General features: G+C 38.1%; 2 protein-coding genes across 6 annotated transcripts in view; one reads left to right on the forward strand and one right to left on the reverse strand.

Annotated features, from left to right (window-relative positions):
* Positions 1–21,772, forward strand: part of CCDC149 (coiled-coil domain containing 149) — a 51,943-nt gene extending 30,171 nt beyond the window's left edge. For 2 of the 5 annotated variants that reach the window (XM_071432610.1, XM_071432606.1), the window contains exons 8-14: positions 261–345; positions 1,425–1,569; positions 7,986–8,062; positions 9,398–9,430; positions 13,060–13,167; positions 17,644–18,228; positions 18,854–21,772. In XM_071432610.1, coding sequence (XP_071288711.1) covers positions 261–345; positions 1,425–1,569; positions 7,986–8,062; positions 9,398–9,430; positions 13,060–13,167; positions 17,644–18,227 — 1,032 coding nt within the window. In that variant the 3' untranslated portion in view covers position 18,228; positions 18,854–21,772. The remainder of the gene's footprint in view (positions 1–260; positions 346–1,424; positions 1,570–7,985; positions 8,063–9,397; positions 9,431–13,059; positions 13,168–17,643; positions 18,229–18,853) is intronic. The other 3 variants (XM_071432607.1, XM_071432608.1, XM_071432609.1) reach the window with 3 other exon arrangements.
* A 696-nt stretch (positions 21,773–22,468) lies between these two features.
* Positions 22,469–23,979, reverse strand: SOD3 (superoxide dismutase 3). Its single transcript, XM_071432612.1, has 2 exons — positions 23,820–23,979; positions 22,469–23,385 (listed from the first exon to the last, which is right to left on the reverse strand). Exon 2 carries the CDS (start codon positions 23,367–23,369, stop codon positions 22,644–22,646), a length of 726 nt encoding a protein of 241 aa, XP_071288713.1. The 5' UTR covers positions 23,370–23,385; positions 23,820–23,979; the 3' UTR covers positions 22,469–22,643.
* Positions 23,980–24,659: the final 680 nt, after the last annotated feature.

Raw genomic sequence — 24,659 nt, forward strand, 5'->3', positions numbered from 1 at the left:
ATTGGGGGGAGTGGGTGGGAGAGACTGCAGTAAAGTGATTATGATGAGACAGATGAGTCTTTGTAACATTCCAATTCCATTCTTTAGGCTAGAGAATAATAATCTTAGAGAGTTACACCCCCATAGTTTATTATAGGTGTAAGGTCTAGGCCTTGCAGAGCTGCTCTGAGACCAAAACCCAAAGTTCCAGATCCTTTCCTCCTAATGACAGGATTTGTTGGCTACTGTTTTTCTAAATAAGATATTTGTTGTTTCCCTAGAATGCACTAGAGAGACGAAAAAATTCAAAGGCTCATGGTAGATCCAGTAGCAGTGCTCTGACTGGAGTCCTTTCTGCAAAGCAAGGTATTGCATAAATGCAGCATGGTGTTGCATATCTCACTGAATTCCTTTCATCTAACCTCTTAATTTTCTAACCCCTTCCTTACCAACCAAACCAAAAGCTCTCTTCCTATTCCCTGTTTATTACTATGTGCTAATTCTGTCCTCTTTTCAGTTGACTTTACAATATAAAATTTGCCTCTGGATTACTGCTTCTTCTTTTGTTAATTCTTTTGCCATTCATTCTCTCCCCCATTAGTTTTATCAAATATTTCTTTACTCTCTAGACCCTGACAAATCACTTCTTTATTCATCTCTTTGCTCTGCTAACAATGGCAGTCACAATTCGCATTCCAATGAAAAGTAGACTGGGTGGTGGAGGAGGGGCACTAAGTCAGGTTTTCTGCTGCTGTTCTTGGAAGCTTTTACATTCAGATGTTTTACAAGAAATCTTTGTGTCCCGTGTTTCTTCATGGGTAGCAAAATAATCTCTTTTCTGTGTTTCAAAGAAAATATCAAGATTAGGAAAGAAAGGGAATGAGAAAATTCTTTGAAGCAAACAGTGTATCTTGCCACCCTATTTTTTAAATGTAGGTATATAGGTATATTCAACACACACATGAGATCATTAGTAAGTGTCATGGTAAGTTGAAACTCATTTTTCTGGTTTTGACTTCTCTTTTCTCCTCTTCTCCATGTACTTGCATACATATATATATAATTGTTCTAAAAATTAGTATAAAATATTCTTTGGAGGTTTCAGTTTTAATGACCAGTTTTTACCAATTAGTAGGCCTGTAGAATAATTATTCTGTATCTTTCTGAACACAAAGAATTTTCCAAAAGCAGAATCAAGTTAATGTAAGATGTGTCTGCCTATACTTGTTCTGGCTATTGCTGTGAATAACAATCAACTTGGAAAACCACCATACTTATGCCAGCTAGAAATTACAGTTCTGATCTTTTGGCTTTGTTTTTTAATTGAAAGAAAAATATATGTATTCACTTAAGTAATCGGAATAGTTCCTTAATGCTAAGTAAATGTTTGTGTTGCATTTCTGTGCATGAGAAGCCAAAACTCATTTGTGTTTTTAACATTATAGTCCAAGAGTTGTTGTCGGAGGATCATGGATGTAGCCTACCAGCCACACCACAATCCATTTCAGATCTCAAATCACTGGCCACTGCATTACTGGAAACCATCCATGAAAAAAACATGGTCATACAACACCAAAGACAAACTAACAAGTAGGTGGCATGACTTCTAAGTAAAATATCAAGCTATGGGAAAGTTAGTTTGGGGAAATATTAAGGGAAATGGGAAGGAAGATTCCTTTTCACAGAAAATTCATCGTCATGGTTGAGTGGTGGATTCTTTAGTTTTTAAGACCAGATTTGTGATTTGAGAAAAATTACATTTTCATCTTAAATTCTAGGGTTGACAGAGACCTGTCTGCCTCTGCTAGGCAATTACTGGTTTGCTGCTTTGAGTTATTACAAACTGTAATAACTCAAAGCAGACTTCTGGCAGGAAGTCTGTAGGAACAGCTAAAGAAGAGCTTCTGAGAGGAAGCTTGAGCTGGAGAGAAGATATGTGGTAATTAGTTGTCAATGTAGGAATTTTCTAATAAGCTCTGATGGGTTTATAAGTGTTGTTCCTACAAAAGAGTCTGAAAGGGTTAATGTAACATTTGACAAATGCTCAGTGGCCTAGGTCATACAGATGATACCTGTTGCTCCTATAGTTACTTTGCTAAAAGTTGAAGGAGATAAACACAGTTTGATTGCTACTATATGGGGTTTTTTTTAAATCTGAACTGAACTTTAAAGGAGAATTTGTTTACTCTTAGCTGTTCTGCTCATCAGTAGAATTCTTTGTGGCTTGTACAGTTCCTATCATGGCAGACTATAAAAAATTTTGACACATTTTGTGACATTCTGATATTATTGTCCTTATGCAGCGTATAAAAATCAGAGCTAGGAAGTGTTCCTTGATTCTGTGCTCAATTTCACCCCCTCTTTTTTTGTTGGTGAGTTTTTTGTTTTGTTATTTTTTTTAACCCTGAGTCACTGCTGGTAATCAGAGGTTTTATCAGGCTTCTCAACAGCACATCAGGACCAGATGCCAGCAACAGCCAGACATCTTTCCTGAAAAGAAGTAGTATTAAAGTAAACTGTATTACACTAGAATGGATGATTCACTTTGAAAATTGATAACTTACATACTAGGCAGACTCCATTGCATAATTCTGAGTGATGTGGCAACAGAAGTGGAGGAGCAGTTAATAGCCACTTTTAATATTTTTGACACATCAAATGGATAAGCAGCTAAAAGGAGACTAAAGTGGTGAAAATGTAGCCCAGATCTAACTGATGGCAGCTCAGTCAATTCCTGTCCTGTGATACAAGAGGAGTTGCTGCACAGAGCAGTGCTAAGGAAGGGCTAACAGCTGCTTGCTCCCTTCTTACTGCTAATGTAACATCAGAAGGAAGACATCCAGAGAGCAACTTTTGTTGTTCCAGGTGTAACCAACCCTTGCCTTTTACATCCTGATACTGTATCTTTACCCAGTGGTTTATTTTGCATAATTTTTCTTTTTTTGCAAAGTTGTTAGTTTTGTATTCCTCTTTGGTGATATGCAGTGTCTTGCATCTCTCAGATATTATTGCAATGATTGTTTTCTGATACTACTCTTTCTGCTTTCACCTCCTGAGTATGGGTTGTCCTGAGATAACCCACACAAGGAGATATGATCCCTATGTCTGTGTGCCCCACTGGTCACGTAAAGCCATCAGGGTATAGATTGGATAAATGCCAACTACTATTCTATGTCCAACAGAAGATCAGGGCTTAGAGGGAAGTGACAGTCCATATCAGTCCAGGGTCAGGAGTGTTCTCAGAACTGTAGTGTTATATTCAGTTCAGGATGTTTCAGGAAAAAAAAATAGATAAATCCTGATCAAGTTGAGTGAAGACCCTCAAAAACATTCCTTTGTGGTATTCTCAATCTTTTTGTCACTTTTGACTTTAGGCGGATTAAAGAAGCTATTAAGGAGCTAGGAGGAGTAGGAACCGCTGCAAGTGGAAACACCTAAGACATAAAAATTTAATGTGAAAAAGGGAAATGCAGGTAGGACATCAAGGAAGAACATCCTTTGTTTGAGATGCAAATAAATAAGGGCACTTATTTGCCATATAAAAAGTTAAAAGTCTGCTGACTTGTGAAAATGGGAAAGAAACTGCCCACCTGTTGGAGAAGGTTAGATGTGAGTGTATGATCAGTGCACAAGTTAAACAGACAGGGTCATAAACTGGTACTAGTAGAAGATGCATTCTTTTGTTGAAGACATTTCTCCATTCAAAATAGGAAGTTGAGAAGGATGTGAGGCTAGAGAGAATTGTAGTGATAAAAAGTTTTACATAAATCAAAAGGCAGCAGTCTTTCCCTGTGCAAAGAGCATATTTGGAGGACACATTTACCCTTTCAGATTGTTGTTTGAAGAAAGTGAGATTTATTGGGTAAAGAACCTGAGATTTTGGGGTGGTTGTTTCTTTTCATGGAGAAAATTGTGCATTTGATATTTGATGGGTGAATGACCTAGTAGTGATTCTCTCACTATCAGTAAATGAGATTTTTCAGACCATATGACCTTACTTTCCCCCATATAGTTACCCTACTCTAAGGTCTAGACCTCTTTGGTAGCTTGCAGATTGAGAGTTGGCTATATAAGTTTACAATAGCAGAATGGTGGATTTGCTTTCTGAATAACTGAAGCCATAACAAGACAGTGGATTTTTTAGGGTAGATTGGAATTTGGATGTTCTGTTGAAGTTTACTTTCTGTTCTTCCACTGTTGTTAAAAAAATCCATTGCCACTTATTCTTGGAGAAGACACACTACTGTTATTGCCACTCTTCTAAAGATGTGGCATGATAGAAGGAACTGTGGGAGTATGTGCCTAGGGACAAGCAGGCTAAATCTAGCCTTTATTTTTTATCCCCAGTTTTCAGAAAAAAAGAAGCTGTTGTGGAAAAAAACCAGATTGTTTTTCCAAGGTGGTTGGTAGCTACTAATGCTAAGTTCAAGTAACATCCTGTGTTTTTCTTCACAAGCCCATTAGCTTAATTTGAAAAGGCAGTTGTAAATTAATTCTCTATGCAGTAGTGTGTTGCAAGATTAAACAGTTCCATAAATGCAAAACCAAATTGTCCTAACTCTGCTTAGCAAATGGATAAACATCCTTTTTTATTCTACCAGCAATAAACCATTTATTAGCTGTTCTTTTTAGTGCAATTTGTTCCTGAAATTGCCAGCACTTGTGCAAGCTGGATCAGCGTAAAAGCTGCTGTGGTGGTTAGATATATTGCACTAATTTTAAGATTTCTAACTTGGGCAAGTTCAGTCATGTCCAAAATTACAAAAAGGATTGTGTCAGTCTGTAACTTGAGCACATGTTTCCATGTGAGGTGCAGAGCCAGATATGGGACTGTGACAGTCCTATTTACAGGCATTTAGCGATGGTGTCTGTTTGAGGCTGTATGTCTTCTGCAGCAAGAGCTAAATTAAAGTCAGGTGAAGGGAGCTCAGGTGGGACCATTGCTACTGTTGCACAAACAACAGATTTCTGTAAAACCTTATCCTGGAGGGAGTTTATGCTAACTCCCTTGTTGCATTTGGCACAGGACCAGGGAAAAATGGAAATAGCTATCACCTGTGTCTGTGACATAATCCTTCTCTTTTCGTTGAAGGATCTGGTTCACTGTGTCTAGAGATTAAAAAAAGAGATCAGGGAATTGAGTGCTACCAGCCCATGCAGTCCCTTTAAAAATACCCACCCAGGTAGGCCTACCCAGGCCACCACAGCTCTGTCTTCCCACAGCATGTATGGAGGTGGCAAATTATCTGGAGGTCTCAGGGGAAAGGAAGAAATGTGATAAACCACATTGTGTTCAGAATAGCTTACACATTTATCTTTCAAAAATTTATTGCTATAAGAATTTGCAGCTTTTTTTATGGGTTTTTTTTTCTCCCATACCTGTATTAGGATAATGGGGTTTTTTAAGCAAGCTAGAATGATACTCATCACTGAATGTATTTTGCTCTCTCCCTCAATGAAAGGAGTGGGGTTAAATATTGTCCTCTACTGTTGCCAAGCATTGTTCTGAGAGACAAAATGATCCTTCTATATGAGAACCTGCAACAAAAGTTAAAAAAAAAAAACTCAGTGCCTCTTCAGAGGATTTGGTAGGTATTATCAGGATATATTCTCTCCAAAACCATTAGAACTAGTGTGGTACAGCTGATAAATAATTAATTATAAATAAATTATAACTAATTATGATTATTTATATAATTATAAAAGTAGCTATAATTATTTATAATTACATTTATAGTTATAAAATTAATGTTATAATAAATAATATATTCTTTTTAATGTATAATATATAATATATATTATATAATATATAATATTATACAATATAAAATTATAACTATATAATATAGGAAATATTTTTAAATATTATCTAATGTATTTTATATTACATAATATATAATGTATTAATTATAGTATATAATATTTTATAATTAGAAAATAATTATAAATAATTATAAATAAATTATAAAATTTAAGAGAATCAAGTGAAAAGTGACTTTGCTGCTGTTACCTGAATAACAAGAGCAGTAGCAATAACTTCTTAGAGAGGGCTGAGATACAGGGGGTATGGCTAGCTGGCAGGGAGGGCAGCATCCTTCCCATTTTCTGCCCTGGAACTAGTGGTGAACTACTTCTGAAAATAATAAGGATTAGATGTGTTAAACTTCTGAGTCCTTTGTGGTGACAATCATTAGCCAAATCAACATTGTTTTGTCAGCTCCCTGCCAGAAATAACATGATGTGGAAGAAGTCTTACTTCAAGTCTCTCTGTTCCCCTGTCAGCCTGGGGAATTCCATGTTCTTTAGCTGACCCTTGGTGAGGCCTTAGGCAGGAAGGTGGGAAGGGGCTCCCAGTGTGCAAGGCAGAATTTCCTGAAAGCTGCTCCCTGCCTTTTGCTGTCAGCTGGTGTGTTGTGCTGCAGAGCCCAACTGCTGGATGTCAGGGTTATGAAAATAGTGTTATTAAGGCTGAGTTTCTCATACCAGATGGAAGCATTCTGAAAGTGAAATCTAGACCTGAATAATTTTGCTTTTAATTGGAGAAGACAGTAGTAAATCCATCATAACCTTTTTAACCTACTGAAATACTGAGTTTCAATGGGGAAGTAAACATAACTGCTTTGTATTTTTTCCTCTGCTTTTGAATGTGATGGGCTGTTCTTTTTAGTTTACACACACCCCTGTACCTCTCAGTGCTTTCTTTGATGTTTATTATAAGCTTTCTTTTTCTGTTTTACATTCTGTCTCTCATCTTGATACTTTTGTAATCTTTAAAATGCTTATAGGTTTTTATTGTGTCATTGCAAAGCCCTCACAGTAGAGATTTCAAAAATGCTTAGGCTTTGTTAATCAATTTTTTTATCCCTTTGATATTTGCTGGGTGTGCCATTCTTCACGTCCTTCCCAGACCCTGCCATCTTGTCAGTAATGACATTCCCAGTGCACTCAAATGTCTGCACATAAAGCCCTTGCTGAGGAGCTCTCAGTGCAGTGTCACACAGCTCTGGGATGCACAGTGAGATACTATTGCCTTGCTGGGGTGGGATATGCTGCTTCTCAGCATTCAGTTCAAATTTTACTGATTTATCCTGTTGCTGTAATTTGATGAGTAAAACTTGCTGTCCATAATCTCTGCTGTCATGTTTAGAATTGCTGCCTTGTCTACGTTTCTCAGTCTAGTGAGTATTGTTTGGGATTTGTTTAAAGATTTTGACTCTAGCAGACTTGCTGTGCTGTGAAAGACTTGCAAAAATTCATTGGAGAAGCAAGCCTTCTTTTCAAGATAGAAATCTCTCATTTGATCTGGGGAGAGAATTAAGACTAAAAGTTAAATCCTGCAGGAGAGCTAACTGCAAATAGTATTTGTGTATGAAGTCAGATACAAAAGAAGACATGACCCGAGAAATACAGTGAATACTGAGTGGGTGATAAAGGCACTAAAGAGCTTGAAGCTTTTTAGTAAAGTAGAAAGCAGTTCAATGCTAAAAAATAAAAATAAATAATGTGTAATAGAAAAAATTTTCCTTACCATTTTAAGCAATCTTAGTGATAGAAAATATCCCCTGAATAAAGGACTATCAAAAATATATGTCTTGGAACTTCAGAGTCAGTCTGGATGCTCTGTCTTGAGTTTTCCATATTTTGTCTGTGTAGCTTTTACCTTCTGGTTTTAGCTATAAAGAAAATAAAGTGATATTTGCAGGCAAGAAGATAGAAATATTGTGAGTTGCTTTTCTTTTTCTTTATTGCAAAGATTGAATGTCCAGTACATCCTAGACCTTTTGCTTTTTTAAAAGCATGGTATAGATTAGACAAATATATTTGATATTCTTTTAACTCTGGGAGAGGTTGTCCATTGCTGTTAGTGAAAAGAGATGACTGTATGCAGGTTTACTGCATACTATATACAGGTTTACTAGTTAAGTAGCAGTTTAAAAATTCAACTGTAGTCATATAAGTAATTGGGCTTTGGTTACCTTGGTATAACAACTATTCTTTTTCCAAAGAATTCTAGGTAATCGAGTGGCAGAACTAGAAAAGAAATTAAGAACTTTGGAAATTGCTGGCTTGTGGAGTCTTCCAGGTTAGTAAAATTTCAAGCAAATAGCTTGCATTATTTAGTTTTCAAGGGTATGTTTGCATTTAAGAGAAGTTTGGCTGTGATTTTTTTTATGACAGTTACCTGGTAAATGTTCTATTCAGCACATTTGCAAAATTAGAAATGTCTAATAAATGTTAAGTGGAAAGCAAAAATCACTAGACTTTGCAAACTCTTAAGTCAAATATGTATTGAAAATAACATGAAAAGTGCTAAAAAATCAGTTTAAATATTGAAGTAATCAAATTATTTCCATAGACAGCAGTCAAAAAAAAAAGTGAACTATTTTATTTAAACATTGCATAAAATGATGCACAGGTCATTGGTCATTATGTTTTTCAGCCAATTTTATTCATTAATTTTGTACTTCTTTTAACCATGGATTTTGTTATTTACTGTTGTTAAATGCTTTTCTGTAGAATAATAAAGTCCTAGAAATTGGAAATGTAAATGGTTCTAAATTTTCTAGTCCATCTCTCCAGAACAGGCTTATTCCCTATAGTCCCTTAAGTATTGTATTTGGTTTTAAATTACTCAAGTAATGGGAGATTAATCTGCTTCCTAATAGACATCGTTGTTAGGAAAATGTGCAATATTTAATTTACATTTACTTTCTTGCTTCTTTTCTTCCCATTGCACCTAATTGTGTCTTCTGTAACCACTGTAAATTATGCTATTTTGTAGGTGGTGTTTGCATCATTAGGCTTTGTTGTTTACAGATTCCTATCAGTGCTAGTAAAAGTGGGAAAGAGTGGTTTAGGCTTCTGTTTATTTGGCTCTGGTTTTTCCACCTAACCTGTACATCTAGAAGGAAACATTTGACAGAGCTGAAGAGCCCTTGTAACAAACCTATGCTATTCAGCTGTTTGGGCTGATGTGGTGTGTTTCTGCTTCAGCTTGCCTGTTTGGGCTTTCTCAGTCCTGCTTGACTGTTTCCAGAACTGGAGGTCCAAATGTGTTTTCATGGATTTCTCCACAGTTAGTCACTAACATGTGTGGTGTGCTTAGTGCAGTTGTGCCTCCCCACATTCTCCAAGAGATGAAGGTGAAATGTTTGTAGTACATTACTACAAACATGTCTTTCAAACTCACTGCTTCAAGGTACTGTAGGGCTTTGTTTGTTGAGTTTTGTTTTTCAAGACTAGTGTGCCATAAAATTTTACACTAATAAATGCAGCATTTCTCATGTTTGCAAAATGTATTTTAAAAAAATGGAAGTGGGAACTTCTTGCACCGTATTGATCTATGTAGGTAAAGCATCAAATTAATGTTTATACAATAACAACTGTCTCTTTCCTTCCTTTCTTTTGCTGCCTGAAGGCCTGAGCTACAATGTCTCAGTGGGATTTGGGAGTAGGTTCTGCTTAACGTATTTTTTTAGTAACTGATCCTAGCAGTACGTTAAATATTGTCATTGCATGTAAATAAATGGAAATGTTATCTGAACATTTTTATATCCAGCAGATTTAGATGTTCAGTCAATTGAGTTAGATGACCACAGGAGAAATAGAGGCTGCTCTACATGAAAGTTCATTTGCGTAATGGAAAATTATTAGAGGGGATGATCTTAAATATTTTTAAAGGAATTTTACACTGGATTGTGAGTTCTGTTGAGCCCTGACGTTTTCTTGATTTTTTGCTTGCCTTTTAAATCAGGAGTGCACTTTTGTTTCCAAGTGCACTCTAATCCTGGGGTGGTCAAAAAGAGCGTTGCAACACCTGGTGGGTCACCGGTTTTCTTTTCAGAGTGTGTAAAGCTTCCGCTCCTTAAAACAGCAGTGTGTAACAATTAGTGTGGGAATACCACAATGGATTCTGCAGCTGAATATTGGCTTGGGTGAGGAGCAGAACATGGAGAGTATCTCATCTAGTCAGTCTTAAATCCAGAGTGAAAAAATATTATTTGGTTGTGAGTGGAATTTTTTGTCACTGGAAAAAAAAAAGCAAATAAAAACTGATGTTCATTCTAGCGCTGAAATAAATGCACATTACAAATTGCAGGATTTTAATCTGAAGTTAATGTTCCTACTTAGTCATTATTGTTTATATAACATTTATAACACACACTGTCACCATGATAATAATATCTTCCAAATGCTGTCTATATACTTGATCCTATTGAAGAAAGATATTGAATGCCTCTGTTTTTTTGTTAGGTGACATATATATTTGTCATCTGCTTTTTTGAGAAAGCCATGAATGAACTATGGGGAAGCTAATCAATAGGAAGTGCATATTTAGTTTTGAGAAGGTAAAATTTCATTCCCTCTGGAAGTTCTGCCTACCAGACCTTATATTGCCCTGCTTAAAAAATGGGCTTTAGTTAAGTGAATCTCTTGTGAGGTTTGTTTTCATTGCTGAAAAGAAAGCAAGTTTGCCTTTGATTTTCTTTTTATAATCCTGTTTCCCTTAAGAAGGAAGCAGAGAATGTGATGTTCACAGAAGCATTTAATTGTTTGCTTTGTCTTGGCTACATTGTGGTCAAAATGTGCACACAAATAAGTTAAATGTATTCAATGACAGTACATAATAAACTCCATTTAATTATTTTCGCAGTCTGATGTCACTAGACATTCAGATGGGTAATTCTGTATTTTTTTTTAAATCTATCATTTCCTGAAAATTCCAGATTTCCACTGAAAAAAAAATCTAAGAAAGAGCCAACCATGACTCAGCCTTCTTCTGTGTGGGATGATAAGAGAGTTTCAATGCTGCCTCTTGCCCTGCAGTAATCAGCACAGAGCAGAGGCAGGGTAGAATTAAAGGGCTCTGCAGCTGCTCTGGCTGTAGCCAGTTACCGTGGCATAGGGTGCAGCAGAGGTTGTAAGAAAATACCCAACCCTGGAGAAGAAAATGAAAAATTTACTATTACTGAAACTTATATGTATTTTGAGATCTATATACTTTTCACTATAGTCCTTGAAAAATTCATTAGAGGAACATGAAGCTATAGAAGTTATGAAATTGAGCTTACACAGCAGCTAGTTGAAATTCTTTGTGTGTAATCCAGCTTCAGATCATGATTCACAGAATGTAGTGTAGCAGTACCCCTATGTGGCTCCTTCATGAATGGATGTGAATCGCTGTTAATAAATAAATATTCATCAGACTCTTTGGGTCACATCTATTGTTAAGATGTATGGATACTGAGCTTAGCTTTATTTTCTGTAACCAGGCTGGTTTTCAAAGAAAAATGGTAAAGTAAATGTGTTTACTCTGTAAATGCTGGCTGGAAAGTCAAGAAGTACTTTTTGTGAAGCTTGTCTTGCAATCTTCAGGGACTTCAGCTCAGGCTTTACTTTTTTATTAAATAAATTTAAAAGTTTCTGCTTTCTACTTTCGTATTAAAACTGCCACCCATTTTTTTATTCATCATCTTTTTACTTCTTCCATTGGATTCTTTTGTATTTTTTTGGATATGTGGCTGCTTCTGACTGTGTGAATATCTGTTGAGTATTTTCATACCACAAGTTCCCTGTATAATTTGTTTCTTCCAACACAAAATTCCTTCACTTTTACGGCAAGCACATTCATCTAGGAGCTTTTGCATTTTGAAATATTGGTTGGATTTGTTTTGCATTTTTTATGTTTTTAATTAATTATGCCTTACAGTGGGAGGGTTGTCCTCTTTGATGTTAGTTAATGCTGTTTTTTATTACTGAGTCTGGTGAAGGCAGAATTCTGATGCATACTTGACAGGGGGATCAAATTTCCACAAGATCCATGCTTCAAAAGCATTAATTGCATTCATATTGCTGCAGTGTATTGCCTGACATGGCAAGGATATAAAAAGATCATTACTACCTTCAGGATCAAGGTATTTGCAGCCAGTGCTCTTAAAAGGAATGAGGGATTGGAGTGGTCCAGTTAGACTCCATGGGAACAGCTTGACTTTCATTATTCCTTAGTATGCACCAGAACTTTCCCAGAGCTGGATTTATTCCAGGTATCTCCTGACCTGGTGTTCTCTTGAAAGTCTTTGTCTTGGATGGGTGATTAGATTTAGGATGTTGCCTTAAGGTGAAACGTACTAACAGATTTAGAGGGGCAAAGTGGCTGTTACATAAATGTCGTTCTCATGGAGATAAATAGAGCAGTGTCTTGCTGCCTCCCCAGCCATTACTTATCAGTTGGCACTTGTTCTGGAGGCCACACAAACACCACGCTTAGCTGATCTTGCACATTTCCTGCCGTTTCCCCTCCAGGTTTAAGGTAGTGTCAGTCACTAAAAACATGAGCATCCTGAATAGTGGAGGACTTCCTAAAGGATCTGCAGGTGTTGCTTTCTGCATTGCTAAAATATGTAAACACTAAGCATCTACAGCAGAGTCCTCAGATGAAGGGTTTCTTGCATTATTTTGTCTGCAAAAGAGCTGGAAAATTGTCTTTTTCCATTTGGTTTAAAACTAAAATGCTCAGAAATGTTTTGGGAATTTTCAGAGTAAAATCCCTCCTGTTTCCCAGCAATGTGTACTTGTTTGCTCCCTCAGTTCTTAATTATGCAAAGTTTCTAGGGTTTTTTTAAGGAAGCATTGCAGGATAATATGTAAATCTGAAGCATAAAGCTACATAATGATGAACCTGGTTGTATCACATGAAACAGAATAATAGAGAGTAAAGAGTCAGTGCTGAACATTTGCTGGTAATAGCATGCAAGTGATCCATTACTTTGGTATGATCTGATTAGTACTATTTTTAACTGAATTCTAATTGCTGATTCAATTTGCTACAGCACCTGGTCTTTCAAAATCTGGCCTTTACTCAGTACTGCAGATAAAAACATGCAGCTTTTCTGCCTTTGCCTTGCATATTGTGGCTCCAGTACAGAGTATTTTCTTTTTCCATGCTGTGAAAGGATCATTTGAGATGCTTTTCCTGTTCTGTACTTTTCAATATCATTGTTAAAAATTTGTGGGGAACATCACTGATGCACAGTGGTTGTAATGGGTGAGCCAGCAGCTCTAACAGTGTGGTTGTTGCAGGTGGGAAGGACACGATAACATTCAGTGACCCAGCCCTGCCTGTGATACAGCGCTCCAGGTCACCCTTGTCAGTGTTTGCTGATAAGCCTCAGAGAACTGAAGTACAAGGTGAGCACCTGGGACGTAAGAACATGATGAGAGCTGAGCACTCATTTCTTTCCAAATAAAATGTAATAAATTTTCATGCTGGGATAGCAGAAGGCAAAGTTTCAGTGATCACAGAGATTGAATACATCATCCACAAGTAAAACAGATAGATGGTCCCAGTACAAATAGCAAAGAAATGACTGAAAAGTTACTACTGAGTGGATTGCTAAGGCTAGGGATCAGGTCTTACACCGCAGAGAATTTTCCTGCCAGATAACATGACACTGTGTGAAGTTATTCATGCCATCTGTGTTGCAGTTAACTGATTCCTGCACTTTTCCCCTCAGTTAAAATGCACAGTAGGAAGCAGTCTGTGGAACTGGTTTAGCACTTTCCTGCATTATAGGTGATGTCTAGATGAATGGCTTCCTGATTGCACATGGTAAATTGAAATACCCAACTCATTTTCCCAGAGAAATTGACTGCTTTTTTCATAGTCTTAGATGTTTTGTTAAAAATCCTTCTCCAGCAGCAAGCTTTAACATCCCTCCAAAGTCAAGCTTAGCTGTATTTTACAGTTGCTGATAACCTTGATTTGTTTTTCCTTAGTTTTTCATAATGGATGGGAGATGGATTATTTTATTTGCTTATTGGCATTTGGATCAAGTCTTTAATGGGCATAACTTTATGATAGGCCCAGATCTTTCTCAGCTAACCATGAAGCATCATAAACTATTTATTTGTTCGTCCTGAAACTAAATAGATTCTGGCTTAATTTTGACTTTATAGTCCATGTCATTATCTGATAAAATGTGACAGCAAGGCTGATCTTTTTTTATAATCTTGATCAGCTGATATTTTTGCTAAAAATAAGAAGTGAAACTGTAATGAATGGTTCTCTGGTGAGTAATAATAACTCATAAATATTCATTCTTTTACCTACTTAAATGTTGATTTTTAATTAAATCTGCAGTTATTGAAAGTATTTACTTGGTGGCATTATGCTCTTTTCTTTCCATATTTGTCCTAGGTGAGGCTGGTATTACAGTTGTGATTACAGGCTGGTCAGATGGGGAGTCTGATCTGTCTGTCACATCTCATCAGACCCTCTTGCTGTTGCTTTGTGGCACTGCCAAACCTTAACTCTGGGCTGAAGCTTTCCATGTTGTGTTTTCTATGTCAGCTTTTTTTTTTTTTTTTTTTTTTAAGATAGCAAATAATTTTTTTTTTTGTGTTAAATACTGATGACCATGTGGGGTTTTTGCTGGGCTCTGTTTGTCTTTTGTATGTTTGAATTTGGGTTGGTTTTTTCCCAATATGCAGGTGTTTCCTGTATCTACAATTATAGGAATTGGAAATCTAGGGAAAAGGTTTCCAGCCTGAGGAAGCAGTCTGGAGTTTCTACCTCTTTCTACATGATTCACTTACAAATCTCATCTGCTAAAAACAAACAAGTTATTCTGTTGAGCTTACTTTGTGCCACCAGTGCTGGTAAAACTCTGTATGCACCATTCCTTTGAGATAAAGTAAACTTAGAGGGGAAAAAAACCTGGAGCAGAGTGGGAAGAAAGGCCAAGATCAGGACTTGAGTAGATGGGGTTTGACAAAGTCCATGGAAATCTGAGTGAGGAGGGACTTGCATGTGGCTGAGCAGAGGTCAGAACACAAGAGTGAGAAATCAGAATATTGGCAGTGAAAGCAGGATGTGATTAAAAAATATTCAAAGGTGGATGAGAAATGGGCACAGTGAGTACAGGGACTGGATAAACAAGGGGATATGGAGCAGGAACAGAAAGATAAGCAGGGAAGAGAAGAGCAGAAGTAAACAGCCTTGGATAGGAAAGGACAGACCAGGATTAGACCTGTGGCAGTCATAGGGAGAATCAGCTCCCAGTAGATCATCTCCTTCTTTTCTCCTCTCTATCCCATGACCATCCCATAGAAATTCTGTCATTAAACTGGAGCAGGTTAAGAAATTACTGTTCTGCCTACACTAACAGCTTGGGTTTCCCCTTACCTGTGTCCCCATATATCTGATAACCTGCAGTGAGAACTGAGACAAAAGTTACCTCTGTAATAATTAAATTGGGTCAACTTTTTGGTGGCATAAATAAACACAAATCTACAACCAGCTGTGCAGGGGACACCATAGTTTCTAGCAATAGGTGACACAACACCTGCTGCTCCAGATGTTCCAGATGCTTTTTCTGAAGGATGTTTGGGGCTGCCATTTTCCCTTGAAAGACTGAAAAGGAAGCAGTGTGTTTTCAGCTGTAGGGCATATCCCTGTGCTTGGAGTCACACAACTCCTCTGCAGTCAATATCTGTATGGGAATGGTACCCAGGTATGTTTTGTACCACTCTGCACAGAGAATGGCTGCTCTTGAGGTTTAGGAACTTGGTGCATATTGCAATTTTTCATCTCTATCATGTACCTCCAAAATCTGGGGTACCTTGACAACTGGGAAGAAAACAGGAGTGTGTTCATCCACCATCACTGATCAAACAAGTATGCTCTTGGTTAAAGTATTACTGAAATAAAAACAAAACCACTCTTATTTTCCTGTTAATTGAATGATCAGTTGAGTGAAAACAGTTGATAACCACAATAACAATGAAATTCTTACTTATTGTTATGTATTAGATCTCATGTCACATTGGTCAGTTGTGGCCTTTTAAAGAGTAGCATTTGGTGCCTGTTTGACTCAAGAAATCGTCTTAGCTTTTGAACAAACACTTACTCTTCATCAGAACTTTTTATAATGCATCAAGTGTTGCTCTGGCTAGATCTGTAGATAATCAGAGGGCTTTTGCAGGCTTTTTTTATCCAGTCTATCTGCTTACCCTGGTCTCATCAAAGCCTCCTTTAATCTGCACTTGTTATCATTGTTTCAGTTAAGCTGGATGGTGGATGTCTGTAGGATCTACTGTGCAGTTCCTGTGAGAACATGCATAATGACAGAGTACAATCATATGAATTAAAGCCTGTCTTGTGCCACGAAATCTCCCTTTATCCACTGCACAGGATGGATAGTGTCATGGGATGGATTGTACCTGAGCATCTCAGCTGCTAATGAACAGCTGCTCAGGGATTTTCCCCTCCATTGTTGAATGCCTTGTCCCTGCTGTACTGCCTGGGTGCTGTTTCAGGCATTCCCTGAAGAAAGCAGTGCTGTTCTTCTATGAACTTTTCTCTGGTGATTTAGTGCTTTGAGACAATTTATCTTCAGAAGAGTGCAGCAAGGTGATAGGTTGGTGGTTTTCTACTGTAAGAGGGAGGAAACTGAGGCATGCAAAGAGGAAGGTAGAGTCCCTGCTAATTTGGAGTGCTAGTTGGAGGTACGTACATTTTGGCTCATTTGGAGCACTTTGATGTACAGCACAAGCAGAGCAATACTGCACATCAAGCTCCTAGTTTTCCAGCTGACTTCTCAGATAATGAGGCTTAGATCCAGTGAGTGATCACCTTTTGAAAGTTAATTTATCCCTGCTTTTTCCACAGACTTAAATTCCAGCTCTTCAGAGTTGCATTCCTAGCTTTGTTGATGGCAGAAAGAGTGTCTGTTCCCCTGGTGCCAGCCCTGGTCTCATTCACTCAGTAGCTCCCAAATTCTAAGTGAGGCAGGTATGATAGAGAGAGTAGGCTGGTCCTCTGCAGCCAAGCAGTCCCATTCTTGTGTGAAGCAGGATTCCTGTGAGAGAAATGGAGTAAATTCTTAAATACTAAAATGAAATGTGTCTGTACAACAAGAGTAATTTTAAGCTCTCGGGGCAGACTTATTTTTGGCATTTCCTAATTTTTCTTACTTTACTTTGGAAGCTTTTTTTAAATGAGGCTTCCTGTCCTTTAATGGACACATTAAAGGACATTTTTCACGAGGGTGTTTGTTTGCACCTTGATTTTTTCTCTATTTTGATTCTTTTCTCAGTGTTTGCATTTTAGTATAATGTTATACTTAAAATTCTTGTGCTGCTGCTTTGTTTTACGATGTTACCCTAATCAAAATAATCTTTTATGTTTGGAGAAGTGTTGGAGGAACAATAACAAAACTCATTATTGGATGAAAACCTGTGAAAAGCTCCAGATAAATGGAGCTTGTATTAAGCCCTGAAACTGGTAGTGATGGGGGGATTGATGGTAAGCTATGCCAAAAATTTCCATAGCTAAGTGCCTTGCTTGGAGTTGATATTCCCCTAGAAAAGTTTTCCTGACCTTGCTGTTCTACAGTATGAGTATGGTACTGTCTGACTTTTAGAATTGTTGGTATTAGGAAAAGAGGAGTTCCAAAACAGGGCCAGGTCCAGCAAGAAACTTAGGGTTGATTGTTTATTGTCTAAGAAATAGGCCTGGGAGGGATGGGGAAGCACTCTTAAAAATTCCTTACTGAGATAAACATCTCTGTGATCCAGCACTGGTAGTAATATTCTTCAGATCAGATATATAACAAATATGCCTCCAAATTATTTGAGTGTCCTGCTGTTCCATTTCTCTTTCAGCAGAACAGAAGGGAGAACGTGATGAAACTTATGCTGTTGCAACTGAATCTGTGGCTCCAGAGGGAACAAACTTAAATAACAGAATCCAAAATAAACATTTTTACCCTTCATTACCCCAGCTACCTTCTGAGGAAGAAGACATAAACAAGCTTGGAAGTCAGATAATTAAACTGACAGTTGCAGAACTGGAAGGGAAAAGAGGATGCGCTCCTGTGGGGGAGCAGAATGTGGGAGTTGAAGCAGAGCTTAATGATTCATCAGAGGCAGAGTTCCCACTTTCCAGCCCTGATCCATCTGACCCCACAGATCCCTCAAACTCTGAGAGTGAACGAACTGGTGAAACTGAGGCCCTGAAAGACAATGACAAAACCTTAGAGAGAGATTGTGAAATTCCAAATGAAAGAGAGGATCAAAACAGCAGCATCATGGATGTGGTGCATACTGAGGATGCTGGAAGGCATGGAGGGCTCAGTGTTCAAACTGCAGAAACAAATAACAGCTTTGAGGAGCTCTCTGAATCTGAAAACAAGAAACCATCTGATGCTGCTGAAAACCGTGAATATTTGGATAACAGTTTGGCTTGAGGTATGAAATCCAGGCCCTCGAGCATCTCACTGTAATCCTTGTGCAGTGTCTGTGCTGCTGCAGATATGATCAGTAAAATATTGTGCTGTAGGGTTGATTATTTTATACTGAACTGTTAATAATTCTTTTTAAAAGATGTTTTTCTGTTAGTTCTAGCTGTAGTGTAGCAAAACCATAAATTACCTACGGGAAAGAATTAGTGATGAGGTTTAGTCGTGTTGGCTTTCTGTAATGATTTGAAGTTTCTATATAGATTGATGTCATTTACATTAGTGTAGGAAAGAGGCCAGTGATAATGATTTATCTTGTTATCACTAGGCTCCTGAAACATGTATGGTCCTAGTGCTGGACTGTATTTTAATGTTGAGAAATGTCTCTCAAGGATGAAAAATTTGGAGTGATAAATTGAGAAGCATCTTAAGGCTGCGAGCTTTTGCTTCTTTCTCAGACTGTGTTCTGCTTCTCTTTACATACAGTAACTGTCAGTACAGCCATAGCATAAGATCACTGTTCCCTTACAGGAAGTTTCTGAAAACCATCCCTGCATTTATATAGTTCTCTCATTACAAACCGTTATACCTTTGTATTTTGTCAACTGTACAAAATTTTTCCTTTCCTCTCCCAGCTCATCTCATGAAAATGAAGCAAGTTATTTCACCAGATACTGAGAGCCCAATTTAATGAAGCTCTGAAGGAAACATCATCAGAGAAGCCAGAAGTCTTACTGTAAGAAACAGCAATGCTGTTCTAAAGCAGAGAAAACAGCAAGAGGAGAACCAGTGATGTCCTGTCCAGCTTACTTGGCTGTCAGTTTCTGGAATTGCATTCCTCTACTCACAGGAGCTGGAATGGGCCCTTGGGCTTGGTTAATTAATGGGTGATAGGTTTCAGCCTAGTCCATCTGTGCTCTCCTTTCTAAAGGAATTTTATGTCTTTTTTATTTTCTTATTACTTGGAATTAAGGGTAACTCTTCCTTTCCTCCTCATTTCACCAGTCTGTGTTACGATAGAAGGATTATTTGTATTGTTGCCACTTTTTTAAACTTCTTCTCTTGAAGAGGTTTAGTCATAGATAAACATTCCTATAATAACTGGGGGAAAAGGGAGCTGCTGTGTCATTCCCTAGCTTGGTCCTGATGCTGGAGCTGTGCCACTCTGCTTCTAGGAAGGCAGCAACAAGGGAATGCTTAACATTGAAGTTAGCAGCTGTTGGGGAAGGGGAGGCAGGTCTTTCCTCTCCTGTTTGTAACATAAGGAATAGTCTCTGCAGCTGTGGAACTTCTGAGGGCCAGCAGCCGTCAAGGCAATTTTTCTGCTGGCTTGGGACCTAATTGTCTGTAAATGTTCATTTCTCACTCCTAGAGCTTGAAACCAATCAGAGAGAATTAAAGCAAATTTAATAAAATACTACTAATAAAAAGGGAAATCCCTCCCAGACTGGGTACTTCTTTGACAAATAACTGCCAGCTGCAAGTTTTTACAGCCCACTTGTCAGCTACTGCATAAAGAGAGTTTATATTAGCAGTACTGACAAACTCTTCTGTATGTGTAAGATGAGGTAGCAGGTGCTGCCATAATCAAGGTGTCAGAGCCCATGAACAGTTTGTATTCAGCAGGAGAAAGGCTGTATGTAAATTATTACATATAAATATAAGGAGTCATAGTCAGAAGGTGAAAAATGTGGCTTGTCTCCATTCTCATGTGTTTTCCCTAGCAGGTGCATTTGTGTAACCCTTTCAGTGTCTGTCTGCAGGATACAAAGCCATACTTAGAGTGCTCTTCAAATGTGTGTACTTTGTCTTTAAGGGTAATTGGACATTGCAGCATTCCACTGATGTTAAGCAGCAGTCCTTAGGAACAAAAGTTTTATAAATAGTTAAGCGCATTACGGACATGAAGCAGTAAAAAGTTTTTATTTTGTTATCTTGTGCCCCATTAAAATTCCTCATTACCTGAAAAAACCCCAAGAGTTTAAATATTTGAAAGAGTGTTAAGATGTTCCCAGTAATTGTAACTGACTGCATTACTGACTCATTTTCATGACAGTCAGAAGAAAAATAGCTGTAGAAACTAAAATCTCCAGGAGAATGTGCAGGATTTTTTCCTGTAATGCCTGAATGTCACATGAAGTAGCATTTTGTTTGAGATGTATTTTTTCCATCCTTCACAGACTGATCCTGCACATAGCTAAATATCAGTGCAGTCAGAACTGAGGCAAGCAAATAAGAAGGTCAAGATTTCATGTGTTGAGCTCAGAAACACTGAGGGTATTTTACTATTTCCCTGCCCTGTGTCTTTCCTGACCCAGAGATGTGAGAATGAGTATTTTGCTCACAGTCCCTTAACAGCCAGTTAATGCTATTAGTTAATGAAGAGCTTGGTGTAAGGTTGGTGCAGTGCTGGATCTACAGCTTGTTCATGCCTCATGTGCTGATTCTTTTCAGTATGTCTTTTCTGTGAGACCATACTGGTGTACACCCCAACAGTTAGGGAATCTTGGTAAATGTCCTCACACCATTCCCCCTCTTAGATGTAATTTTTAAATCTTTGCAATCACTAAATTCCAGTAAGATACATAGATCTCTGAAAACCTCATTTCCAGTGGGATGCCACTGCTGCAATACTGGCCCTCTCCTTTCTCTTCTAGCAAATGTGTATTCCAGCTACATTTTTAGCTTTCTCCCAGGAACACAAGACTTCAAAGCATGGAGACTTGTAAAAGTAAGACATTGTTGCTGCACTAGGTGATAAGTAATTAAATATTCCTGTCAGTATCTTCCTCAGATATTGCTTTAATTGATATCGTTGTGCTAATATAACGATGTTTTTTTTTTTTTTTCCCCTGTAAATTTGTGGTTTTTTGTGGACTCAACTCTACCTTAGATTTGGAGGGGTTGGTTTTGTTTTTTGTTTTTTAAGACCTGTGTTCCCTTTTTCTCCTACTTTAGAAGTGCAGAAATCACAACCAGACATGTAAGCCTTTTTGGTGTTGGGCTTTGGGGAAGCAAACTGGGAAGGGAATTTTGTAGCACAAGTATGGGGAAGCTGCATTTCACAAACTCATTTTAAGGAGGTTGTTGTACCTAAAGGTCAAGTCATGCATTATGTGTGAGAAGGATTTCATTTGAAAGTATGATAATGTGGTTATTGGAAAAATAATGTTAACTGAATTTGTAAAATAAGTGTGTGAAAATGACAGATTAAGAAGCATCTTTTAGAATGCTGCTTCTTTTCTAAGTGAGACTATTTTTAAGCATATGGGAATTTGTATAATAAAGACAGTGGAATTTCTTTAATCCCTATGAGCTCAGGAATGTATTTCAAAATCTTAACTGAGATTAAGTTGAAAATCTGCTGCATTTCTAAAAGATAGCATTTTGTTTAAGCTATCTAAAAGATAGCTTCTGTTTTGTAGTTTGCTTTCTAAATTATGCAGTTTAATTTATTTGCAAACTAGTCTTTTGTTGCTGCTTGGATTAACAGCACAATGTGGTTAATATATTAATAAATTTTGTCATCTTTAATAAAACTATTTACTGATACACTTGTTCTACCTGCTTTTCTCTTCTGTTTCCCTTTCTCTTAGTATTAGATGAATGATAGCCATGGGGTGGTGTTTTAATATTCTGAGTTGTATTAAATTTCAGAAGTAAAGCCTTTTTAAGTGAAAGTTTTAAATCTGAAAATTATCTTACTTAAATCTTTTCACTGTCACTTCTCCCAGCCCAAACTGACTTTGTTCCTACAGTTTTGTATGAAGTAAAATACTCAGTATTTTTTTGCTTTGAAAATAATATTTCTCCCTGATCTGCTAACTTTATCATCATTACCTAAGCAGCTTTATAACTTTTGTATATAACTTTGGTACTAACAGGAACAGACTGGAGACTTACAGAAGCAGAATAACATGATGGATTTCAAGTTCAACACAGAAATTTCTGTACTTTCCCTTATTTCTAGGGGAAGTCCACTACCAAGGTCTTGCAACACAACACCCAACACTGTTAACAGCATGGAGACCTTTCTGCTTTCAAGTTGGCACCTAACTACAGAAGAGTGTCTAATGAGAGGCAAATTTGTACTTTTTTCCTTTAGTATCTAACAATCCCTTAAAAGGCCCTTGCAGGGCACAGGTTCTTTAGCCCATGCACCCTATCCATCTGCACTCTTGCTTACATACATTCAACTTCCAAACTGCATCAAAGGGAATCTTTTCTCCTTCAAGAAAACATTCACAGTGTTGAGCTGATGCTGGTTTTATTGATGGCTTACAGAAAGGAAGCTCTACAAAAGTGATATACATTTCATAGAGGAGCAAGCAAATAGGAATCCTTTAGCCATATATCTTGGTGGGCAACAGCACAGCCCGAGTTACTTTGTGCTGCCCAGGCTGTAGCTGGCACTTTGGACTTCACCTAAGCCTGGTTGTACATTCTTCTGTTGAGCCCTCTCTTCTTCTTGTCCATAACCTCAGGCAGCTTCTCTTCCCACAAGTTCTTGTTGCTTATCCCAATCACACAGCAAGCCAGACGTTTCCCAGCATTTCCATTTTCCAAACTGGCCTTATTATTGCCCTTGCCCATGTCATCTTCCTGCTCGTGGATCACCACAGATCTGCCCATGATGGAATACGGACCAAAGACTGTGGCAAAGAGGTTTGTTTTGTATTTTCTGATTTTGCCTTCTTTAGGAAGAAAGTTGCCAAAATCTCCTGGGTGCCGAGGGTGATTCACTCTGAAAGGGTTATAGTGTCCCCCTGTAGAATCACAGCCATTGCTGAGGTCTCCAAGCTCATGGATGTGTATAGCTCTGCTGGATTGGTTGTTATCCAATGGAAACCCATCCAAGTAAAATAAGGCTTCCAGTCTTCCATATGAGTAACTCTGCCTGAATAAGACTTGTCCAGTCACTTGTGGCTTGTCAGCATCTATTCTGGAGCTGGGCTTCATTTCACAAGTGGCGTAAATCATCCCGTCAGTGTCATTACCACGTGTTACTGGGTAGAGCAAATTCTGCCAGAGGTCGTTCACTTGTTTCTGTATTTCATGCAGTGACTCCTGGCGTGGGTCAGTTTCCTTGTCTGTCATGACACCAGAGGCAGACAGGGTGAGCCCAGTGACCAGAGAAAGAATCAGAAACATCTTGGCAATTTCGAGCCTGGAAAAGATACAGGAAGATACAAAGAATTCAGACACAGCCGGTGGGGAGCTGAGTGAAACAGCTGGAACAGGGTCCCAGGGGACTGCTGCTTGCTAAACCTGTCCAATGTGATCAACTGAAACTCAATCACAACGCATACGTGTATTTAAACACATACAACTGGCACCCACGCCTAAAAGAAATTCTAGTGATTACATATTTGAAATTAGATCTTGTTCTCAAAAACTACATCTGTTTCCCTGCAGGAAGCAAGCAAGCCAAAATGTTTTAAAATCTATTTCTGAGTTTGTATTTTTGTATTGTAGAAAAGTAGGTTTTTCTACTTCAACAAATTCCAGCAAGGCAGTTTGCCAGGAGTTTTTCTTGGTCCATCTACTTAACCATTAGTTAGGCATTACAAACAAAAAGCAAAAATCCAACAAGTTGATTACCTTGCAGAACCCCTCAGTAGTAGCTCGTCACCTCTGCTCCCCTAAACCAAGATGTGACCGGACACAAGGCCAGAGCTGCGTGGAGGTGATGCTGACAGAAACTGCGTGTTTGTGTGGAAATTAGGTAACGCTGGCTCAGGGGAGGCGGGAGAGATGTGGGAGGGGAGGGAGGCGGGGACGGGGGAAAGAAGGAAGGGAGGGGAGAAAGTTCTAGGCATTTTTGCTTTGGGCAGGGTGAATGTTTTATCCTTTCCTGGTGAGTTTGTTAGTCTGACTCGGTCCTCACAGGCATTAAAAAAAAAAAGAAAAAGCCACGAAACTTTGAAATTAATCTGCCTTTTGGTGACTTCATGCACTTATCTAAAACAAGTGAATTTGAGCAGGCAGGGAGGGGAGAGGGAGAAGCTTTATTAAGGCACAATTGGGCGGTTTGCTCACTTGTGTGCTGGTTGTCTGGAGGTAGTTTGCATTTTTATTTCTTCATTAATCAAAAGGAAAACTGGTGCTTGAGCAACATAAACTTCTATATGGATGTATACAAAAGTTTTTGTGGATTTAGAAACAGTTTAAAGTGTAATTGTTGGGGTACATGTCAATGATGCCTCTGAAGTTTTGGGGTTAGTTAGAGCATCTGCTCTCCTATGTCTGCTCCACTGAAGCCCTTCTGCTTTTTTTCCGCTTTTTTTTTTAAGGAGCAGTGATTTCTTTCCCAAGAGAGAAAGAAGTAAGCGGTACTGAGGCAGTGCAACATCAGACTGAGGTGCAGAGAAATTGCTCAGAAGCACGGAGAGTTCACGTATGTTTCATCATCCCATGAACTAAGAAATGCTCTCCTCTCAG

This window comes from Agelaius tricolor, unplaced genomic scaffold, assembly GCF_023055355.1.
Source record: "Agelaius tricolor isolate 1412-34295 unplaced genomic scaffold, bAgeTri1.0.p SCAF_8, whole genome shotgun sequence".
Taxonomy (NCBI): Eukaryota; Metazoa; Chordata; class Aves; order Passeriformes; family Icteridae; genus Agelaius; species Agelaius tricolor.